This window comes from Ornithorhynchus anatinus, chromosome 8 (assembly GCF_004115215.2).
Source record: "Ornithorhynchus anatinus isolate Pmale09 chromosome 8, mOrnAna1.pri.v4, whole genome shotgun sequence".
NCBI classification, from domain to species: domain Eukaryota; kingdom Metazoa; phylum Chordata; class Mammalia; order Monotremata; family Ornithorhynchidae; genus Ornithorhynchus; species Ornithorhynchus anatinus.
The window spans coordinates 3,423,624-3,447,793 of NC_041735.1; the positions used below are offsets into that span (position 1 = coordinate 3,423,624).

General features: G+C 53.3%; 1 protein-coding gene across 8 annotated transcripts in view; it reads right to left on the reverse strand.

The window, feature by feature from the left end:
- Nucleotides 1–1,868: 1,868 nt before the first annotated feature.
- TCF12 (transcription factor 12) overlaps nt 1,869–24,170 on the reverse strand; it is a 286,427-nt gene continuing 264,125 nt past the window's right edge. For 3 of the 8 annotated variants that reach the window (XM_029071272.2, XM_029071271.2, XM_029071278.2), the window contains 8 exons: nt 21,249–21,322; nt 20,153–20,224; nt 19,130–19,336; nt 7,985–8,099; nt 7,448–7,619; nt 5,973–6,205; nt 4,849–5,001; nt 3,244–4,051 (listed from right to left, as the gene is read on the reverse strand). In XM_029071272.2, the coding sequence (XP_028927105.1) occupies nt 4,859–5,001; nt 5,973–6,205; nt 7,448–7,619; nt 7,985–8,099; nt 19,130–19,336; nt 20,153–20,224; nt 21,249–21,322 (1,016 nt within the window). In that variant the 3' untranslated portion in view covers nt 3,244–4,051; nt 4,849–4,858. Of the gene's footprint in view, nt 4,052–4,848; nt 5,002–5,972; nt 6,206–7,447; nt 7,620–7,984; nt 8,100–19,129; nt 19,337–20,152; nt 20,225–21,248; nt 21,323–24,170 lie in introns of all 8 variants that reach the window. The other 5 variants (XM_029071275.2, XM_029071279.2, XM_029071273.2 and 2 more) reach the window with 4 other exon arrangements.

The following is a 24,170-nucleotide window of genomic DNA, read 5'->3' on the forward strand; positions in this document are numbered from 1 at the left end:
GTGTGCCAGACATTGTACTAAGTGCTGGGGTGGATACAAGCAAATTGGGTTGGACACAGCCCCTGGCCCACTTGGGGCTCACAGTCTCAATCCCCATTGTATAGAGGAGGTAACTGAGACCCAGAGAAGTGAAGTGACTTGCCCGAGGCCACACAACAGATAATAAAAAAAAATTATGGTATTTGTTAAGTGCTTACTATGTGCCAATCCCTGTTCCAAGCACTAAGGTAATCAGGTTGTCCCACACGGGGCTTACAGTCTTAATCCCCATTTTACGGTTTAGGTAACTGAGGCCCAGAGAAGTGTAGTGATTTGTCCAAGGTCACACAGCAGACAAGTGGCAGAGTCAGGATTAGAACCCATGACCACCTGATTCCCAGGCCTGTGGTCTATGCACTATGCCATGCCGCTTCTTTAATACCAATGGATCTGTAATTGATTTAGTGCCCTCAGTGCTCGCCGAAGACGTGACCAGTTGGGTTGGAGAGAACACGGGGAGCGTCTGAGATGGGGCTGGGGGTAACTGAGGGAAGGGAGTGGGAAGAGGTGGATCCCAGTCAGCGGGGATGGGGTGGGAGGATGGGGAGGGAAAAGGCAGAGGAGGGGAGCGATGACCACGGCCAGACAGCCGAAGCCCAGACAGAAAGACGCAGATGGAGATGGGGGAACGGACTTCCAAGCATACACCCAGACACACACTCGGAGTACAGCTCTACACAACACCCCCCCACCACTTGACTAAATACATTTTGGCTCCAGGCCGAACCAGCGTATCCAGGGTTGCACGTGGCACCGGGGGTTTCCTGCGCTCACTGCCACCAGCTCCCTGCCGGTGACCCCAGCCCCATCTGATGCTACCGTGACCCAGGGGCTGTGCTAGAAAGCGGCTGGGCAGTGCCCATCATTCCAGGTTTGGGGGACGCGGGGGGAACAGGGGAGGGTCCCGCCGTGGCGGGGGCCGTCCGCCCCTGCCGAAGGGGGACCCGCCTGAGGCTCGTCACGTGTTTCGGTCCGTCCCACCTGTGATGGGATCCGTGGCCCCCCAGAGAAACAACCCCTGGGCAGCCCCCTACCCCTAAAGTACAGCCCTACCCACCCCCAACACTCCACCTTTGAGAGAAAACCAGGGCTGAGGGGCTGCCCCCTTACCCCGATTCCCTGCATCCTCAAGGGGTGGTCTCCCAGCAGTCGGCTTGCACTGGCTTCCTGGAATTAGAAGGTGGATCCCAGGCTGGCCAGTCCCCTTCCTGGTCCCCAAGGGGTGGCCGGATGGGGTGGAACAACCCAGGGAACAGCTGCCAAAGTTGGCCGGGGTCAACCGGACCCACAAGTCGGGGCAAGGCAGTAAGGAGGAGGAGGAGAAGAAAGAAGTCTGGATCGCTCCAGGCCACAGAGTGCAAAGTTCAGTCAGAGGACCCGGGTTCCAATCCCAGTTCTGCGACCGTGGGCTAGTCACTTCGCTTCTCGGCTTCCTCGTTTGTAAAACGCGGATTAAATACCCGTTCTCTCGCCTGCTTAGGATGTGAGCCGCTCGGTGGGACAGGGACGGCGTTTGATATGACTGCATGCTCTCTACCCCGGTGCTCAGTAGCGTTTGGCACCTAGGTAGCGTCTAACACACACCATTGTGATTACTTCGTGAGGTTAGGGAAGCAGTCGCCTCTAATCTAGGCCACCAAGGGAAACGGCTTGTGAGGGTGGAAGTCCGACTCATTCAACAGTGCCATTTATTGAGCGCTCACTGTGTGCAGGACACTGAACTAAGCATTTGAGAAAAGATACCAGTGTCGGTGGAGGCGATCCCTGCCCGCAAGAAACTTACCACACGGTGTCTACGTTACCAAGGAGAAAGGTGAAAAACACACTGATTTACCAGGTTAAAAAAAGATGGCACATTTATTGCTACATAAATGTTATATACATATTGTGTTTTCTGTTACAGTGACAGAAAAAGTTTGAACTTCTTGCTGCTGGTTGAGAAGGTTTATCAACAATACCTTGGAATTTGACACAGGGTACAAATTTGCAATAAACCATCAATGGAAACTGGAGAACAAGATGAGAAGCAATTCATCTCGGACAATTAGCTCTTACAATACTCCATAGGTACTACACGGTATGCTAGAATTCTACTATGGTCTTAAAATGCTATTGTAAATTTCTGATATTAATGAACAGGTTATGGTAAATAACCCTACATTTTTACTACCTAATATAGTAAAATAAAGTAAGAAACTTTTTACTGAAAACTTTTTCGATTTCAAAAATCTAGAAAGAGTAATATTTAGAATTCAAGAAATTTTCTTACAAGATTATTGTATAAAAGACTAGCTACAGTGAAAAATAAGCCAAATGGTTTTTTTTTCTTTTTCTTTCTATTTCATGAAGAAAAGCTTCTGGGCATACTGCAAAGTCTAACAGAGCCAAAAAGACAACAAGCTTAGAAGAAAAAGGCCAAGCAGCGCCATGTGATCACTCACACATCATAAGCAACAACTTTTGTGTAGCTGATTAACACTGAAATAAAGAACAAGGCCACAGAGAGAGTCGGGCGTCGACGTACGCAAATCAAAGTAACCGAAAGGGGGCCGCGGGTCGCTGACTGGCTGCCTTTCCTTCTTTCCGCTCTACCGGACTCTTGGAATCGGGGGTGGTTCTGGTCCTCCCGCCAGCCTGCTGCCCGGGTGGGGGGGGGGGGTGTGTGTGCGTGTGTGTGTGTATAAAGAGGGAGGGGGGACCTGGCCAAGACCACGTTTTGTGGCTAGGAGGGAGGACGGGGAGGGAACCTCGCCCACCTGCCAGACAGATGGGGCGACACGTTGCCCGCATGGGTACAGGCGGGGCTCCCGACTGGTCAAACCGGCCCCCGGGCCAAAAGCCACCGGGAGCCCGCCCAGCGGCTAGGACCACTGTGGCCACCCGGCTCGCCGGAAACCCCCTGTGAGCTTCCTTACGGCTGACCCTCGACCAGCCTCCGCTGACCGTGACGGCTGCGGAAGGGAGCGGATCGGAGAGAGGCTGCTTCTCCCTGCCCTCCCCACACAACCCCCTTTTGGGGGCACCCGGACGAGCTGCCCAAGTGCGGACGCTCCTTTGGCCAGAGACGAAACTGTTGACTGGAGCAGGTCATGGGGGGGGGGGGGGGGGAGGGAGGGTCCCCCGTTGGGGGACAACCCAGCAGCTCGATGCTGCTGCTGGGCCTCGGGGCGGGGAGGGGGGGAGGGCGCAGGGCTCGTGGCTACAATCGTAGCTGTCCAGGCTACCAGAGACCAAAAATACCCCAGAGAGGGGTGGAGGTGGGGGTGAGGAGGGGAACAACAAAAGAACCAACGCAAGAAAGAAGAAAGCCGAGCTGAGGAATCTAATCCTATTGCATGGAAAACACTATTCTTATGGCCAGAGGAACAGAGGATGGCTGGACACTGCCCCCTTCCGCCTTTAAGACACTAAGAGGTATGCTGGGAATGCTAAGGTGGGGGGTGGGGGGGGGTGAGGGTTAGGGGTGGGGGCGACACTTTGTTCTCTGCCCATGAACGGCTATAACGAATGCTGGCATCAGCTGAGAGGGGTCAGCTTCTCCGTGTGTTACACTTGTTTTCCCTTTATACGTAGACCTTTACAGTTCCATAACAATAAATAAAATTTGTAGTTACAATGCATTTTGTCAATTCAGTTTAGGCACAAGGCAACTCCCACGGTGAGTGGAGAGATGGAGACAGTCTCCGATTGTGCAGAAGCGACACACCGCCTGCCCCAGAAAGTCCCCGGCGCCGGGCGCGGGGCCGCAACACGCTCTCTCGCTCTCGCTCACACTCTCTCTCTCTCTCCCGCTCTCTGCCCTTCTCTCCGGAGAGCGTTTCCGCCTTCGCTTCGGATGCAGGTGGTCGACCGGTTCCTGTGATCGTTGAGATTGCATTTGGGTTTCTTGAGCTTCGAGTGTTTCTGGGCTTTTTCCTCCTGTCAGATTTGTGTCTTCGGATGCAGTGAGTTGTCTGTGTCCTTGAGAGGAGAGGTCACCTTCTATGTCTAGCCTACCGAAAGCTCTGGGATCCTGGCCCCGGCAGGCAGGTGTTGGGAGGGGGGAGGGGGAGATGGGGGGAGGGGAGAAAGGATGAGGTCCGTCAGGTGGAGGCTCCCCTGCCCCCACCCCCGAACCGCCTGACCTCTGCACCGCACACCCGCCTCGTGCCAGGGAAATGCCCGACGCGCACCATTCCGGCACTGCTGCGTGGGGGGTCCGGTGCCCTCCCGTGGCAGGCCCAAGGGGATGGAGGGTCTCTGGGGACGGGCGTTCCCCGAGGCCAGCCGGCCCAGCCCCCGATGACCACTAACCGCCCCCTGGGCCCACCCGGCCGCTGCCTTCGAGCCCTCCGGGGAAGTCTGAGGGAGGCTACGCCCATCTAGACGCCGGACTGAACCGACTGAGGAGCTTCGACTGCTTCTCCAGTGGCCCTTGCCCCCGGGGAAATACAGGGTGCGAAAACTAGTTGGGGCTGGGCACCGGCAACTACTCCTCGAGCCTCTTGGGGTAGAGGCAGGAACGGGGAGGGAAGGCCAAGAAGTCGGGGGTCTTCCCAGAATCAGGATGTGGATTCGTTAGGGCGCGCCATCGGGTGCCGACCAGACAGAGCTCCAGAGGCTGAGTGGTCAGGCGGCTGGGGCGGGGAGGGGGGAGTCACGCCAGGGTCGTCCCCCCACCAGGACCCTCGAGGTCACTCGGTGACCGCCGGTCTGGGGGGCCGCGGGATTCCCTGACGGTAGCTCCGGCAGCACCATCCCGTGTTCCACGACCCCACCGCAGATGGCAACCGCGAACACCCACCTGCCCTCCCCGGCCCCCCGTCCTACCTGGCCGTGTTCACATATGACCCATAGGGTTGGTAGTTTCACTGAGCCCAGGGTGGGCACCCGGATGTGTGGATGGTGGCTCTGCCGATACGGCAGAAACTTTTTCCTCTTCTCTCCTCTTAAGGCAGGCGGCTTTGGGGTTCAAGTTCCTCTCTGTACGGAGAGAAGGCGGCCACGGTCTCGGCCTTAGCTCACGGTGCCCGGCCCGCTCGCTCTCCCGCCGTCTCGATGCCCTGGGCCCACGGGGAACAGAGACCTCCACCCCACCGCCACCCCTCTACCAACTGGAGCTGGGGTCCACGCTTGCTCTGCATAGCATCTGAGCTGGGGGGTCCACGCTGGCCCCACGGAGATGCCCAACCAACCCCTGCTGAGCTTGGCATAAAACAACCCTCTAGATGTAAGCTCACCGAGGGCAGGGAATGTGTCTCGTTTATTGTTGTATCATCTCTCGCAAGCGCTCTGTACAGTGCTCCGCACACAGTAAGGGCACGACTGAATAATGAACGAACGGACGGGGAAGCAGTGTGGCCTGACAGAAAGGGCCTGGGTGTCAGAGGATCTGGGTTCTAATCCTGCCCCTCCCATTTGCTTGCTGTATGAACTTGGGCAAGTCTCTTCACTTCTATGTGTTTCCGTTTTCTCAGCTGTAAAAAAAACCTGAGGATTCAATACCTGTTCTTCCTCCTAATTAGACCATGAGCCCCATGTGGGACAGGGACTGTACCCGACCTGATTAACTGATATCTACCCCAGCACTTTGAATAGTGTTTGACACACACTAACCACTTAACAAAAATACCACCACTCCTGCTAAACCCCATGAAGAAAGCTAGTAGGAGAGGTAAGTTGGAGGAAAGACCATCAGGCTGCCCACTCCATGGCCTAGTGGGGAGAGCCTGGGCGTCAGAGGACCTGGGTTCTAATCCCACCCTGCCACTAGTCTGCCGTATGACCACAGGCAAGTCACTTCTCGGGACCTGAGTCACCTCAACTGTAAAATGGGGGGATTAAGACCAGGAGCCATTTCCAACTCACTGCCAGCCTTCCCCGGCGGCCGGGGCGGGTAGACGGACAGGTGGCTGTCACGGGGCGGGGGCCGAGAACGGCGGGCTCTCTCTCACCTCGGACTTGCTGCTCTAGACTGAGGATGACTGCCACGGCCTGGTGGAGGATGAGGAGTTTGGTTTGGGGCTTTTCGCTCTTCAGGTGGAGCTGACACATGCGGCCCAGCTCCTTGAACGCCTCGTTGATGTCCCGCACCCGCAGGCGCTCCCGGGCGTTGTTGGCCATCCTCCGCTCCTTCTCCCTCTCCACCTTCTGCTCCGGATTCAAATCCTCGTCCTCGTTGGTGCTGCTGCAAGACCCCAGCCCGGACCCAAGAGGTCGATGCCCCGGTCTCGCTCTGGGCCGTCTCCGCGGGAACCGGGGGGAGGGGAGAGACTGGGGCCAAGCCAGCTTGGGGATGAAGCTCAGCTTCCCAATCGCGGGTCGGCCCTAGCTGGGATCTCTCTCTCAGCCCTCTCGGGACAGGGGCCGGGAGCCAGCTGAGTTTATCGACGCTGGTTTTGAAAAACTGTGGGGGAGTGCTGGGAGGTGGAAGAGGAAAGGCAAGGGAAGGACCGAGCCAGGAGTCTGGAAGGAGAGGGAAAGTGCTCAGGGCCACAGACTGGTAACTGAATGATGCCAAGGAAGGGGGAGAGGAGGGAATCCGATTTCCTGCAGCCATCGGATATAATGTTGGACAGGGCTTTCGGATTCTGGGCGATTAACGCACATCCCATCTCTGGTCTTTATGTCCTGCAGTTGCCGTCGACTTGGCACCCTCTTGGTGTGATCAGAGGTTGGACGGGAACAGAGCGGGGGCCCTGGTGTCACCGGATCGAGATGTGCCCCTTCTCAAACCTCCTCCCGGCCGAGCCCCCGCCTTCAGGTCCCCAGGAAGGTCTCAACCCAAGGCCACCAGGCGGAAGGGACAGTGGTGTCAAGTTCATGTTGGGGGAGGGGTCGGCTCCTTTACAACCATGAACCGTGGGTCAAAGTGTCTTCTGAGACTACGGGACTGCTGCCTTTAATCTGGGCTCCCACATACTGGCCCTGACAAGGGGGTCTGTTGGGGGAGGCTAGGGTAGACTGCAAGCTCAGGATTTGCCAGTGGAAAAAAATCCTTGTACACTCCGCTCCTCCACGAAGGCTTCCCTGATCACCACTCCCACAATCTGCCTGCTATCCTGGCCAGGCCACCCCTTTACGACTAGTATATGTATACTAATGTATGCACCGCTCCCCCAGACCATAAGCTCACTGTAGACAGGGAATGTATCTGTTATACTGAGCTCCCGGGAGAGTACAGTAAAGCTCAGTAGAGTGCCTGCACCTAGTAGCGCTCAATAAATACCACTGATAGTCGTATGTCCCTTCCCTGGCTCCCCAGTCAGCACAGTGCAGCTCTCGGGCCTTATCCCCACCTGACCCCACCTCACTAGATCGCCCTTTGCTCTGCTCCCCGGTCCTCGGGGGGTGGGGGTATACGCGGGGTTCTCGGGAGTTGGGGGAGGGGAGGTGGAGAGGAGGCCTGGCCAGGCGGACATCTGGGTACCTCGTTCTGCCCCGAGATGAAACCTTGATGTCCTTCTGGGACGTCTCGTCGTCCGACTTCATGTCGTCGGATGAAGGGGGTTCGTGGAGGTTCTCGTCCTTCTCCTTGTTTTCCGACTTGATTTCGGCCGGGCCCGCGGCCCCCGCCTGGCCCTGCAGGCCCCCGGGCAAGGCTGCGCGACAGGGACGACACCCGCGCTGTCACGGGAGGGCAGGGAGGGGCGGGAGGACACGGCTCTCACGTCCCCCCCATTCCAGGTGTGGAGGGGCCTTACCCACCCCACAGTTAGGGGGGAGGAGAATAGACCCCCGTGAAACCGAGGGAGTCTTCTGCCCCCATCTATAACCCTCCAATGCCCGGGTCCGAAATGACCAGCTGACCCTCCCATCTCCCCGTGCAATGCCTGGGTCAGATTGCCCCCGACTCGCTCCCATGGGCAAGCATGAGAGTCCGCCCTCTCCTTCCAGTAGATGACCAGAGACAGAGGGGGAACTGCCTCCCTTCTCCCACAGCACTGGCAAGAAGCCCCCTTCTTACGCCGGTAATTTTCTTGTGTTTTGTGGTTCAGGTCTGTACTGGCAGCAGGGACGGAGCTGGTCAGGACCGAATGATTGCTGTTGAGGCTGACCGATTCTTCCCGGTGAGTTCCCACCTAAGGCAGAGAGAGTGGTGGGGGGAAAGCTCATCAATGTCACAAAGACCCCAAGGCCATCACCTGGGCTCCAAGAGGGTCTTCACCGGATACACTCCAGGGAGACCCTCGTCGTCTTCTCTGCCTCTAGTGACTACCAGGGAACAACCCGCTCTTTGAATAAATGGCAACGTGGCACTTTGCCCGGTATTATGCTCTTACTCACTTTAAGCGTAGAGGGATGACTTGAGCTCACGGAGGCTTTGAGAGCCACCCTATTGGAGGGCCTATGACTGGCCCAGCTGTGCTCTGGCCCGAGGTTCACTTGCTCCCCTGGCATCCTTGGTCAGGCCTCGGAAGCCCACTTGGGTCCAAGGTCCCTGGTCAGGGGACACAGAGGATGGATGACTCTGGAGGGGCAGCAGGGGCCTCAGGCTGGGAATCTCTCCCAGAAGGATGTCCGCACCATCTTCCAGGGAGCATGGAGGGTGGAAAAATCAACCTTCTTCCCAGAGTCCCACCTGCAGGCCATCTGGGCTCCACGGGGGTCACCAGGCCCCCTTCATTTCTGCCTAAATCCAGTGGGGTTTAGGAAAGGGTGGGGGAATTCTAGAGGAAAAGAACTGACCTGCTCCCTTGGAATTTGGGGCTAGTGGCTTGGGTCCTCTCCCCTTGCCCAAAGCTGGTCCACTTACAGCTGCTTTTGACCCAATGGTTCAGTCTTTCTCTCCAGAACGCTACCAATAAGAGTCCTGTGCCCAAGGTGGCCACTTCTCTGCTTTTTTCCTGCTCTCCTTGGGGACCACCGTTCCCTCCTCTTTGAAAGTCCTCCTGGAACTTCAGCCCCTCCAGGAGTCCTCCCTGACAGTCCCCTCTCTGCCCCCCTCAAATCCTGACCACGTCTTCCCACCAGACCCCTCAGTGCTCATGGGTGAGCTGCAATAATAATGATAATGGTGATATTGCTATTTATTCTGTGCTTACTAGGTGTCAAGCACTATTCTAAGCACTGGGGAGAAATAAGATCATCAGGTTGGACACAGTCCCTGTCCCACATGGGGTTCACAGTTTCAACCACCAATTTACATATGAGGTCACTGAGGGTCAGGAGGAAGTGACTTGCCCAAGATCACACAGCAGACAAGTGGCAGAGCATGGATTAGAACCCAGGTCCTTCTGCGTCCCGGGATCGTGCTCTATCCACTAGGTCATGCTGCTTCTGTGTATGTGAGTGATTCAGTCTGCCCGCTACTTAGTCCGTTCCCTCTCTCGGCAATGACACCGTGCCCTGCCCGCAGCAGGTCTCCTGTCAATTCTGTGGATGTGGATGCTGACCATGACAGGCACAGCAAGGAAAGGGGAGTCAGGGAGACAGAGAACATCACTCCCACCCCTGATAGTCGGCTGCTCACTTGTTCCCGAGTCAGGCATACCTGCAACCTCTTATCATCTTAATTCATTAGAAACCTGCCATTCTAAAAATAATAATAATAATGTTGGTATTTGTTAAGCGCTATGTGTAGAGCACTGTTCTAAGCGCTGGGGGAGATTCAGGGTCATCAGGTTGTCCCAGGTGAGACTCACAGTCTTCACCATTTTACAGACAAGGTAACTGAGGCACAGAGAAGTGAAGTGACTTGCCCACAGTCACACAGCTGACAAGGGGCAGAGCCAGGATTCAAACCCATGACCTCTGACTCCCAAGCCCATGCTCTTTCCACTGAGCCACGCTGTTTCCCGTGGCAAATCTACCCATCTTCACTTGAACTCCAAGTACATTTTCAGAGCACCTTTCCCCACATAGAAAAGAAAAAAAAACGGCAACAAAAACCTGGAAAGATCTTGAACCACGGCCTTGATCTTTAAAGATCTTAAAATGACAAACACTTCATCCTGGCCCTAACTGATCACTGAGCAGTTCACACAGTCATACTGAGAAGAGAAAACACACACACACACACACACACACACACACACACACACCCCTAAGCATTCAACAATTCCTGTATTCTTACAAAAATTGGCTACAGATGAAGTTTTTTTTTTTATTGGAATAGTAGCAAACATGTCAACTAGAAGATTAAGCCTTTAATTAAATAGGTTTATTGCCTGGAGTTACACATGAGAACCACTGTTTTTCAATAAATCCTTCAATCCTGGTAAACTGCTGAGCTTTGAATCCCTCTTGAGTAATTAATATGGCTTTTACCTTTCATGTCTTCGTAAGGGTTTTACCCAGAGAGAGATAAATGCCCTTATGCAAGTTTATTCTTTGTTTAATATACACGGTTTCCTGTGAGCGAAAACAGAAGGGGGACGGGAGCGGCGAGGCTGGCGGCAGGTTGTTCTGGTGGGCTGGACTGGGGCAAAGAGCTCGCCCTGAAATCCACCAGCGTGAACTGGTGGTCTTCCACGCTGGAGAGCATGCACCAGGCCTTCCTGCCCCACCACGCCCCGGTATTGTTAAACTGTAGCAAACTTCTGCCACTGAAAACAAGGGGGTGAAAAATAAAAAGCTAAATCCACATATGGTACTGAGTGCTCACTGTGTGCAAAGCACTGTACTAAGGGCTTGCGGGGAGTGTGGCTTCCTGAGAAAGATGGCAAAAAGGGCCACGCTAGAGGCCTTCTTTGTGGGCTGGGGTGGGCTGACCTAGCAGCATGGCTTACTGGCTACAACCCGGGCTTGGGAGTCAGAAGGTAGTGGGTTCTAATCCCGGCTTCACCACTTGTCTGCTGGGTGACCTTGGGCTAGTCACTTCACTGTGAGCCCCATGTGAAACAGGGATTGGGTCCAAGCCAATTCGCTTGTATCAGCCCCAGGGCTTAATGCAGTGCCTAGCACCCAGTAAGCGCTTAACAAATACAATTATTATTATTAGCCCTAGAAAGGGATATTCTCCCCTCTAGACTGCAAACTCCTTGTGGGAGGAGACTGCGTCTACCCACTCTGTTATATTTGTACTCTCCCACGCATCCAGGACAGTCCTCTGCACACAGCAATCACTCGATAAATACCATCGATCGATTGATTTTTCCGAGGGCTCGGGACTCCTCCGGACCGACCTTAAAAAACAACCACAATCTCTAGCAACGACCATCCAGACGCCATGGAACAGCTGCTGGCTCCCTGGCCCCTTGAAAATCTAGGGCTAATTGTAAAATGACAGCTTGACAGATCAGTCCTGACAGATTCAGAAACAGGTTGGAAACCAAAAGGAGAGCCGAATCTAATTCCAGGTTTCAGCTCGCGGGGAGCGTATAGTTATGGACTCTGGGGCAACAGCTTGCATGGATGAGATGCAGATGAAAGTACCTAGCGTGGTTCGATCAGCTAGCCCGTAGACGGCCTGGGTGCTCCCAACCTTAAGAGCACATAGCTTAAGTGGAATCTAAACGAGATGTTTTCGTAGGCACCTGGAGCTGGGAGGACTGGACGGAGCTGCTGGTTACCACTACCGATGAATCACTCTTAGTGGTTTCTCGGGGGGAGGTTTCCAATTCCCACCCTTCGCCTGTTTGTTTAAAAAAAAACTAAAATATTCTGACTTTTAACCTTGCGCACGTGCCCTCTGACCCTGGCCAGGGCAGCCGGATAAACCAAAAGGCAGTGCCTTCGACTCCCCAGGCTTCTGGCCTTTTCTGAAATGCCACCGATAAACAATCTCCACTGCCAAGACGGCCGCTCCCAGTCAATCACTTTATCGGACGGAGGTTTCCGCTCACCTCTGGACCCCTCTCCCGACCCCCAAATGTTCTGTGACCCTAAGAAACGGGCCCCGTGGCATCTGTAAGCCCTTAGTACAGAGCTTTGCACGTAGTAAGCGCTCAAAAAATACGATTAAAAACAATCTGTACATGTCCCTTCCTTGATAGGGTTCCATAATTAAGGGTTTCAGCTCGCTGGTCCAGTACAGTGGCTTCGGAATTAATTTTCATTCATAGCTACGTTAAGCCAAAACTACAAATTTTTTCTCTAGCGTCCCAGGGCCAGCACAGAGTCTGGAGTTTCTCATCTTAATGAAGTTAGCAGAAACTTTCCCTTTGTAACTTGATTCCCCCGTCCAAATGGTCTCCCTTCCATTTCCTGGAGAATTTAACGCTCACAGCACTCGCCTGTTCTTTTTAACCCTTGTTCCACTCCCCACTTCTCCGATCCTCTCCAATCTGGAGAGCGCGTTCAAATGGGCCTGTGCACACGCGCAGGCACACACACACACAAACACACAACAGGTGTACAAACACTTCTTTGTCTCAGCAATCGCCCGTGGGGCAAGCCAGGGAAGATGGAGTTTTAATTGTTCAGCTCGTTAGCATACAGCTGACAGCCAGCTATTGGGGAGCTGGGGGTGGGAGCTGGGGGTGGGACGCTCTCCTTGACTAAATTTCAATAATCACGAAGCCCCATTTCAGAATAAGAGCTCCAGCCCGGCCAACGACTTTCTCCTACCTCCTGGGGGCCCCCTCGGAGGGATTTGCTCGCATTTAATCTGACCAGTGGCTTTAGCGTCCACAATGGAAAAAATGTTAAATCTAATTAACCGCTCCACGCAGAGATGAATGAGGAGGCGGTGGATCGGGACGGGAACCGAAAGGTCCCCGGTGCGGCCCCTACTTCGAAGAAGCCGGGTTGGGGCATTCGGTCCCTACCCTGAATACTAATGTGGCCCCTTAATTAGGATTAAGCCCCACCCTGATTCACGGGCCATTTCTGGGCCCCCCCCCCCCCCCCCCCGCCAGGGGCCGTTATTTGTCTGAAGTCCGTCGGGGCCAGAATTTCCACCAATTTGATTTCAGCGTGTTTAGACCCCACTTTTCCTGGCCCCACTGAGCCCATGCTTTTCGAGAATCCAGTCTTCCTGCAGCTTTAAAAAAAAAATTGTGAAAGGGCCATTTCAGGTTGTTCCAAAGCTGCAAAAGGGCAATTGGAAACAACTTTTTGCACTCCGTGGCTTTAATCCAAAATCAAGTTGGAGCCACGTGCGCCACAATCTGTAAAACTCCCCTTTTTGGGGTGCTTTTGATGGCACAAGTGAAATGAACCCAGCCCTCTCCTCTCTCCTGATCGGCAGCAGACCACGCAGAAACCCGCTGGTGCGCGGGGATTTCCAAAACTGTTTTCCGGGCGTTTCCGCAAGACACCTCTTTGCTCTCAAATTGGGGGGTGGCGGGGAGAATAATGTTGCTGTAGAAATCCTGGCCATTGGGAACCATCAGAGCCTCTCCCACCGGAGGAGGGCCGGAGGCAAGCTCCTCTTCCTTTTCCCGGGGCCAAATAAATGCACTCCCCAACTCATTTAGATTAAGATAAACTGGGGCCACCTGACTTGAGGCCAGGGAGAGAGCAGAAAGCCCAGTCACAGAGACGCTTCCCAGCCTGGCTGGTAGGAAGGCTAAAAAAAACCACCCCAAACAAACAAAAAAACCCAAATGAAAAAGGCCCCGGAAAATCGGCCGGGGATCCCAGGCCCGACGCGGGCAGGAGACCTACCGAGTCCTCGGGGACGAAATCTGAACCGGGATTGTTCTGGGGGCAAGGTTGTGGAATGTGGAGGAAGAGCGGGCTGGAACTTCTGGGAAAGAAAGGTTCTAATATCTGGGTACCCGGATATTAATCAAAACCCCTCGGCAAAGAGGGGAGGACAAAAGTCCTGCGTTGTAAGCGGTGGAAGACAATGGTCTTCCTAAGCTGCCTCTGAAGCACCGTATTCATTGCAACTCAGTACTACTTTCTCTCTATCTGTAATCAATCAATTAATGGTACTTATTGAGTATAGTGCTCAGCACATAACGCTAAGTGCTTGGGAGAATACATTATATACGACAATTATGTGACCTCCCCACCCCTGAGCAAAATCACAACTGTTCCAAAAGGTCTTCCCCAACTAAGCTCTCATTTCCTCTTCTCCCACTCCCTTATGCATTGCACTCGGAATTGGATTTACACCCTTTACTCACCCCTCCCTTGGCCCCAATGCACTTTTATATATATCCACAATCTATTTATTACTAACGTCTATCTCCCCCTTTAGACTGTAAGCTCCCTGTGGGCAGGGAAAATGTCTGTTTTATTTTATTCTCCCAAACACTTAGTATAAGGCTGTTCAATGAATACTCCATAAACACGACCGCTTGACTGATTACAATATAGACTTAGTAATCTATTTTAATGTCCTCCGGAGACTGTAAGCTCCTCATGGGCTGGGATCGCATCTACCAACTCTGCTGCACTGTGCCTTCCCAAGTACAGTGCTCAGCACACAGTAAGAACTCAACACACAGTAAGAACTCAATAAATACTACTGGTTGATTGAATGCTCTGGCGAAAGACTTAAATGGCCTGGGCCTGCTGCTTGCAGTTGGAATGAGAATTGAAATAGCTTTCTGTTTCCCTTAGGAATCGCCCAGGCCAGCCTAGTCTCTCCTCAAGACTTGGCCATTCTAAAAATTATTTTTTTAATCAAGGGGAAAAATAAGGCCCAAACATGTCCTTTCAAAGGCACCAAAAATGCAGTTCAAAAAAGTGAACTCCAATTTCCAACTGAGTACTTATAGGTCAAGTGAAACCCTCTTTTCCAGCCACTGAGCAACACTAATATTTATGTCTTCAGTTTAATAACATGCTCTGGAAGCAGAGACCAGGGTCCCGGCTTTTTGATCGATACTCGCAAAACTGCAAGATTCCAAGAGGGCAGGAAATGAAGGCAACTGGATTTTTAAGAAGCAGCTTGACGATTAAGCAAATGTTAAAAGAAAACCATGTCTGGTTGCCCTAATCGTATAAAAAGGAGTTAAAATTACTCATTTCCTAGCTGCTTTTGCCAAGATCATCTCCTAGGGAAATTTAATTAATTTTTTTTTCTTGGTTAAGCAGCTAAAACATCTCCAATTGAAAATGTTCAGTAGATGAAGTTTCATTTTCTGCTGCTAAATCCCAGTGCCAGTAATGTAAACAACGGCCCAAGAAACGGAGACGTTCGATGTGGAATTCTTCAAAGCTCCGGCAGGTCCTTCTGAAACGTAGCCGATAGGGCTATTTCCACTCCCTCCCCTTGCCCGGCTTTACTCAGAACCTCTCCAGGATCTGGGATCTCGGTGTCTGCTTTCCTCATCAGAGTCTCCACGCCTCCTGGCCCCGAATCACACAGCGGGAACGAATGTGTTGTGAATGAGCCCTTGGGAGAATCCACAGGGACCGAGGTGGGCAAACCAGACCCCGGCAAAGAGGGACGGCTAGAACCAGCTATCGAGTGCTTAATACAGTGCTGGGCATTCAGTAGGCGCTCAATAAACACAATTGAACGAATCAAGCTGACCCGAGCCACCGCCAGGCCCTCAGCCCATGAGCTGGGAAGCCTGGACTGGGGGATTGGGGTGGGAAAAGTCTGACCAGGCCGGAAATTCGAGTCCCGAAAAAGGGGCGGTGGCAAGGCCGTGGGACTGGGAGTCGGAAGACCTAGTTCCTGCCCTGGCTCTAGACTGTGAGCTTGCTGTGGGCGGGGAATGTGTTGGTTTAGTGTTGTGTTGTACTCTCCCAAGCGCTTTGTACAGGGGTCTGCACGCAGTAAGCACTCAAATACAACTGAATGAACGGTACTGCTATATGCATGCTGTGTTACCTGAGCAAGCCAATTAACCCCTCTCTAAAATGGGGGTAAGAAATCTGCCCTCTCTCAGACTGTGAGTCCCCATTGGACAGGGACTGTGTCTCATCTGATCATCTTGTACCTACTCCAGCACTGTACAAGTACGGTGCTTGACACATAGTAAGCGCTTAAGTGCTTAAGGACTATTACCTCCCAGCGGTCGTGATGCTGGCCCCACAATCCAGGATCACTTCCATTTCCTAGCCAAATGCGGTCAGGGGCACGGTGGGAGATGGAAAAGACCAAACCGGGAAGGCCAACTTTTGCAGACAGCTGGATGTGCTGGTGACGATGAGCTCCAGACGGTAGAAAACGAAAGCCTTCTCGCCCCCTTCGCCCCCACCCCAACTTGGAAAGAGTTTTGTCCATATGGGTGGTTGATGAGCGACTGATGAAAAAGAGGAGCGTCTCCAGCGGTGCTCCCGGGCACATCCCTTAACGGGGTCGAGAATTGAGAACCCCGGAGAACCTCAAAGAGGTCACTGGGTCTAGTACCCTGCCTCCAGGAGGCTGAGACTAAACTGGCAGACAGAAGGGTGGATGGAAGCCCGCTTATTCTTTCCTTAAAGGGCCATCATCACCGCCCTTAGTTACCCGATCCAGTTTTTCACCCCTGACAGTCCACTAAGTTCTTCCAGGGATGCAGTTTCCCCACCTAAACAATCTTTCCCTTTCTTCCCAAGACCTGTTTTCTCCCACTTTGGTCATTTGGGCTGTGACCCCAGCTGGACCCAATCTTAAAAATAACTGTGGTGTTTGGAAGGCACTCTATGCCAGGGACTGTATTAAGTGCTGGGGTGGATACAAGCAAATCGGGTTGGACAGTCCCTGTAGGGCTCACAGTCTCAATCCTCATTTTACAGATGAGGGTACTGAGGCCCAGAGAAGGAAAGTGACATGCTTAAGGTCACACAGCAGATGAGTGGCGGAGGCGGGATTAGAACCCATGACCTTCTGACTCCCAGGCCCGGGCTCTATTCACTGCGCCAGTCTTCTGAGAAGGAGCTGGCTGGCGTCAAGTCCAGTGGAAGGGTGAATTCTTGACTCGCGGCACAGTGGCCGCAGGGGTTTAGGGGATGGGGGAGTGCCTTGGGCTTCGGTTCCCCCAGCCTGCGATCTCTAGGAGAGTCAGAGGCTAAAAGCTGATCAATCGATCGATCGGGACTGAGCTCCAACCTCGCCCTCCCCACAACCACCAGGCAGAGCAGATGGGCTCTCTCGGCGGAGCCTGGCCTAAGACTCTCTCTTCTGCTGAGCTCTCTCTTAGGAGCTAAAGGAGCGGAAGATCCCTTGGCCCACCAAGAAGGACCCGGCCTCCTCCCCTAGCACTCTTGGGAAGCTGCCGGGGGGTTGGCGTGGGGGGCCCTGTCTTACCGCCCACCTCAAGACTCGGAAGTGCCTCTGGCTGCCCCAGCGAGCTGGAAATCCCCAGCGCCTCCTCTTTGGTGTTGGGAAAGCCGGGGCCGCCGGCTCCCGGAGGCTCGGCGGGAACCACCGGCTTGCGGCGGAGCGGCGGCCAATAGGTTTCGGGCCCGGATCCATCCCGGCACGCCCTGGGTCCGCCCGCGTGGCTCTTCAAAGGCCCGCCATTCCTGCGAGTGCCCGCCCCTGCCCACCCGGAGCGAGACCACGGCCGGCGGGAAAGGCCCTCGGGATCACGAGGAGGCCGGGCCGGGCAAGCCGGGGCAGAGTGGTGAACTGGAGCTTTGGGCTGAAGGGTGCCCGGAGCCCATCCCAGAACGCCAGCAATGCTCAAGTCGCCCTCCCAAGAAGGGCAAGCTCACCTGCAACCACCTGCCTTGGGCTGATGCGAGCGGTGGCCAGTGAATCTCTGGGAGATCATCCCTGTCCAGGCAGGGTTGATACAGGACACACTCTCTCTTTCCAAGAGAAGCAGAGTGGCCTAATGGATAAAGTCCAGGCCTGGGAGTCAAACCGACCTGGGTTCTGATCCCGGCTCCACTACTTGTCTGCTGTGTGACCTTGGGTGAGTCACTTCACTTCTCTGGGCCTCAGTTACCTTATCTGTAAAATGGGGATGAAGACTGTAAGCCCCACGTGGGACAAGGACTGTGTCCAACCTGATTACCTTGGATCTACCCCAGTGCTTAGTACAGTGGCTGGTTCATAGTAAGCACTTAAATACCACAATGATCAACATTATTTCCACAGACCAGCCAGCCATCACCAAGTCGGGGAAGACACATAGGTGACTGAGGGAGGGCGGCCGGCTGTACCACAGGGGCTTCGGGGTGTGGGGGGAGAGGGGTCGGCAGACGTCTGATGGGAGAGTGTGAAAATCTGGAACCAATCCTATTTTACAGAACATGAGCCTTCGGCAAGCAGGGGCACCTAATTATTTTGACGATAGGTGAGCTTTACCCTTGATCACACGGCTCACAGCTGGAAATCTGCTTTTCACAAAAATATTTCACAGCATGCAGCTGACCTCAAAAACCTGGCCATAAACAGGCCAGGCACAAACACACGGCACCCGTTAATATAGCAGTTCAAAAGGGACTTTTTCTTTATGATAACAACAACAACAACATTACCCTACATTTAGGAGAGAAAGAACAAGTTTCTTTCATTACGGAAGACGTTCAGGGGCCGGTTTTGATGTGCTCAACAGCCTAATCCCACTATTTTCAGAGAGCAGTTCCCATGTTCGTGAAAAGATGGATCAAATTATTTTACTTTTCTTGGGGATTAATCTAAAATTGTTTCCTCTCCATTGTTACTTACGCTACAGCTGTGCTCAAAATTTCTCCTCCCTCCCCCCACCTCCCTTTTTTCATTTGGAAAAAAAAAAAATCGTGGGCCGGCCCTCCCGATGGTTTCACATTCCAGCAGCTTTCTCCCCGGCTTCGGTCGGCATCTGCTATCGGAGACTAGTTCCAATTTACAATAAACAGCTTTTCCAGACCAGAACATTTGAAATCCAGTCCCTCTCGACTGCTTTTCCTATTCAGGCTCCCTCTCCGCTATTTCAAGGAGGAAAAACTGTTCTGCCAATTATGACACATCTGGAAAAAATGCCTGGATAAGCTAAAACGCCCTCTGCAGAAAGGCCGCACATGGTCCCAGTGGGATTTTACGGGCCAATGACCAGGCCAAAGTTCTGCAAAGGTCTTCCCCCCTACTGTGCCCCCTCCCCTTGCCCCTGTAAAAAAAGAAAAAAGAAAAAAAAATCCACCCAACCCCTCTAATTGGAAACCAGTAGCAGGTGCAGGCCTCTCTGCCATTCCCTTTCCGAAAATCGGGGCGTTTTTTGCTTTGGGGCCTCGGGCGCTGAGCAGGTGCAGACGGCTAGAACCCCGGAGTGGGCCATGGACCACCCCCAAACTCACTGGGACAAGCGTTCGGCGGCGAGTGATTTTGGGGGGGTTGGGGGGGGAGCTTTACCATTGATGCAGATCGACTGCTCGTGACCAGGCCGGACGCTCCGTAGTTGGAATTTAGGCTCCCGATCGGCCCGTTGTGGGATGGTCCCAGTAGACTCTGGATATCTCCGTGGGCCGTAGCCAGGCTGGTGGAAGGGCCCACGGCATGGTTCCGGAGCACGTGGATGGCATCGTCCAGCCTGTCCAGGCGATCCTCCATCCGAGACTGCTGTGGGCAACGGAAAGGACGCCAGAGGTCACGCAGGGGCCCCAGCCTTCAAGCCCACGCGTCACCCGGCTACTTTGGACTTCCCGAAAAGACGGCCAATCGAATGCAAATATCAGGACGACTTCAAAAGCAGCTACCGGCACCGCAAATCAACGAGGAGATAAAGGATATCTGGAGAAGATGTTAAATGAATGCCAGGTCACAGACCAATCGGTGGTTTTCCTTCGTGAAATGGAACGACCGGGAGGTTAATGGCAATAGATCCTATGGCCGGTCAGAGAGTGCTGTACTAGGCGGTGTCCCGAAAAGGGAGGGAAGGGAAAAACACACGATTCTTTTACTGACCAAAGAAAGGGAGAGGATCAAAGCGTAACCGGGAATTTGGCCACGGATATAGGAGGATTTTGCACCCAGAGCTTGGGCACAAGGTTCGGGTTTACAGATTTTCATCTCCCATTGAACGATCTTTCTCTTTTGCTAACCGAGAGGTCTCGGCGGGAGGGAATGGTCGGAGCTGCAGCCCTCACTTTCCCAACACACAGACAGGTTGGGAGGGAAAATCGGCATGTTCCCATCTCTCCCCACTCTGTTTCTTCCTCTGTGTCCAGAGGAACTCAACAGAGACAAACCAAAGGGTCAGTTTGATCTGGCAACTCTTCAGAAACCTAAATGGCAAAAGGTGGTCGTTAGGAAGACCTGCTATGGATTCGACACTAATGGAAGATTAAGGGGGACGAGGGGAGGTAAAAATAATAATTAAAAAAAATCGGTAGGTGGCATGAACCCAAAAAGGCACCATCTAAAGAGAAATAGTACCTCGCAGACATCCTTTAAGAAGGACATTGCATCTTGCAAATGCTCGTGAAGCTGCTGCTCAACTCGATTTTTCTGGCAAAGTCAAGACAGAACAGGAAGCAAAGCACAGGTTAAGATTAATCCCAAAAAGAGATGAGGAAACAGCAGGTGGGGCATGTCAGCATCCAATGTTAGTCAAGTTAATGCAGAGATCCAATTGGATTAGGGGATCAGAAGGTGGAGGGTTTAATACTGCAGCTGTAAAGTTAGCAACCTACTCTGCACCTATGGCTTACATTTTGGGGGCAAAGTGGGTGAGAAGCAGCAAATTTTCCTTGGATTTCAAAAAACATTTCTGTTAGTCACAGAAAAGAGAAACTTCGTTTGAAAACTGGAAGTATCAACAGATGGCCTACACTTTGCTCGGCATTGCACCTGTCTTTCTCTCTTTTCTTCACAACCCCGGACTAGGATCGAAAGCCCGGGGAAGTCGTCAGCCCTCCGAACCATCCCACATATGCTCCGAATTCAAAACCTCCAACTCCCCTTTCCCGCTCCCCTCCTCCAAATCTATTGCTTCACCAGCCTATTCAATGGTACAATTTCTACCCTGCCCAATCTTTTTTCAAAATGCAAAAAATCATCTTCCCGCTCTATGAAGTCTGCAGCCCTTCAGAGATGAGTATCTTTCAGTGCTCTGAGGGGACTGGCAAGAGCAGACACAAACACGTGCACGGATACACACACACACACACAATCAATCCACAAGAAAACAGAGAGAGACATTTTGATTCAAGGGCACAGGTTCTTTTCCTTTGGCAGAAAAGGAACTGTAGACAGCATTCCGTTTTGGGTTTATCCAAGGTACGGGAATCTCATACACAGCATTTCAGCACCAGCTGTCCTGAGCCCAGAAGCTCGATGCCCTGAGAACAGATGGCAGGAGACACCCCCCCAACATGTCTGATATTGTTCGGCTGAACCAGACCATTTGTTAGCTCAGGATTCACTTCTAACGCTAGCCTACTGTTTTCTTCATTGATTCGCCAGACTGACACAAAAATGAACTCCCGACTCTCGGATCAAAGGCATCTGGACCGATTTAAATGGCTCTTACCAGGGAGTGGAGGGAGTTTTCGTAGTTTGGCGACGAGGGGGCCTGTCCTCCTGGCCTCGGCCACTGGCTGGCACCTGCCAAAAAACAGCCAGGTTAGCTGGGGGCATGCTGGGACATGTTTCAAGGGTGGTGGCACTCGGAGGCAAGGGAAAGGATCCCTCATCCCTTCCCCCGACCCCGGTTTTCGGGAAAGAGGCATTCTGGAGGTATCTGCAGCTGGCCAGAGTTGGGACCACATTCCTGGCCAGTGGCAGGCCGGACTGCATTTGGGAGTGCGGGTGGACTGCTGAAAAGAAAGCCCTTGTCCAGCGGGGCTCATCCTCTGCCTCCAAACCTCAGGAGGGCGGGAAGAGGAAGAAAATGGGAGGGGAACGTGGCAAGAAATACAGACAGGGTAGGAGAGAGAGAGGAACAAAGGAGAGGAGATGGCGATAAGGGGAGAAGGAAAGGGAGAGTGACAGAGTAAGGAAGAGAGGGAAGGAGGAAAAGAGAGGGAGAATGGGGAAGGAAAAGACAGAAAGATAGATTTAAACTTCTGAGTCTCTAGAGGGTGGGAATAATGAGATCTATCATTATTCCCACCCTCTAGAGACTCAGAAGTTTAAATCCCTTGCCCTATTCCCACATCCCACTGTACTACGAATACTGCTGGAAAATGCGTACCAACGCAATAAGATTGTGCTTTGGAAAATATACCCGCAAATTTATAATAAATCCAAAGGGCCCCAAACTAAATACAAGCAACTGTTTTGAAAATCTTTTCCAGTGACATCGCCGATCGAACTAGCCACAAACACGGGAGTCGAAGGGTTTGCCGAGTTGATTCTGCTGATTCGAAGCACATTTTTCGTCATCGATTCTTAACCTTCCACTGTGGATACCTTGGTCGCATTTCGGAAGCTTGAGATAAATATATAAGACTATACCATCCATCTGTCAGTTAGCTCAGATGTACCGAAGGTAAAGCAGAACACATTCTATCTCACTGCTGATGAACATCCCCATTCTGGACCCGAGCAGCCAACCGGCAATTACGGTCGCATCCTACCCCCATGATTTATCGCAAGAATAAAGGGTCCGGGGAGTCCCCCAGATTCCTAATGACCAGATAAAATTTCACAATTAATTATTAAACTGGAAACCAGAGCAGTAGCTGAGGACGAAAATATTTCACTCGGTGCTTAAGGCAACATAGCGTATTTCTTTTCCTTATCAGCAAACAAGGTGTCTTCTCCTGGGAAAATGTAGTCCAACTCTCTGAGCGATTTCTTCTGGGCTCTCTCAGGCCGGCTTCCGCCGCAGACCCACAAACGTAATCAGAAGGACATTAATACGCTACGGACCTGCCATCCCAAAGAGCTCATTAGAGCACAGGGCTGTGGGCTCATTTTTGCAATAACAGTCAGAGCTCTCTATGGCCGGAAAGCTGGGGCCAAGTTTAATAACATTACGGCTGCTTTGCACAGCCGGCCTCAAAAACAGTTCCTCTCTCCAACGGGGGGGGGGGGGGGGGGGGGGGGGGGGGGGGGGGGTTCGTTTCAGAAAGGGACGCCTCCCGGCACAACTGCCAACCAGCCAAGTGTCTCGGGTAACTCTCCTCTTGCAGGTCTGACCGGGCAAAAGCTGCTCTTGGATTTCATCCCAAGCCCCAGTCCCCCAGCTCCACGCGATCGCCTGCCCCTCCGAAGACGAGGCCTGATGAGGCATTTTCACTGAGGTGGGCACCGCCATCGGCCAAACTCATTTTCTTCCTCCTCCCAGGAGTCCTGCGGCTCGTTCCGGCGGCTCGCTCCCGTGAGGCGCTTCCTCCCTCCAGATTTCTGGATTTTCTGGTGGCCCGGCCGGGGAAGGAACCGAGTCCCGCCACGGCCTCCGGGATCATCCGGGGGCCGGGGAAATGACCCAGAGGCCCACGCGTTCTCAAAGTAAGGAAGGGTTGGGATACTTCAGTGGGTCTGGGAGATGCCAAGGATCCTGAGGGGGCGAGAATTACGCAGTTCATTCGACAGAGGGATTCGGTCCGACTTGCGTCTAGCTGCACCTAATCCCAAACTCAATGCCCTGGCTTGTCCTGGCCGGCCGAGGCGTTGCCGGCGAGGGCTACCTTGACGGGTTTGGGACCGGCCCCCCGAGCCCCCGGCCCCCCGGCCACCGGGAGGGCCTGCTGCAGGTCCGGGCCTCGCCTCCAAGGACACCGGCACGCCTCTGCCAACTCCCTCCAGCGGGCCCCGCAGCCGAACAGATGGCCCGGCTTCGCTCCTCGCCCCCTTAGACCAAGTTTGTGAATGAAATCTACCAATTATGTTGCAAGGCGTGCTGGCACCCCCAGCCTGCAATTAACAATCGCAGCAACAACATAGCAGCGGGGAGTGTGAGAGTGTGTTTGTGTGGGGAGCGACAGGGAGGGCGGCGTGCACACACAAATAGGACAAGGCCCGGGCTTTGCCGCTTTCCAGGAGCACGCTCTTTCCCTCTTTTCCTCTCTGATCGGTGTCACTTTCGGACACTTCCCCCGCCCCCCAGCCTGCTCCCCACTCCCGTGGGCTAGTGCCAGCCCTGGGCCTTGCCCCCCTTGGGCCACACGAGAACCTCTGTGGGCACTACATCCTGTGACAGGGCAGGGGGAGCACCAGAAGAGGATCTCAAAGCCAACCCCACCATATGTTATAGGAATTATGGCATTTGTTAAGCGCTTACTATGTGCCTCACACTGCACTAAGCACTGGGGTGGACAGAGTCCCTGACCCAAGTGGGGCGGACAGTCTCAATCCCCATTTGACAGATGAGGTAATTGAGGCCCAGAGGCGTAAAATGACTTGCCCAGGGCCACAAAGTAGGACAAGTGGCAGAGTCGAGATTAGAGCCCATGACTTTCTGATTCCCAGGTCTGTGCTCTACCTACCTTGCCATGAAGTGGAAGGT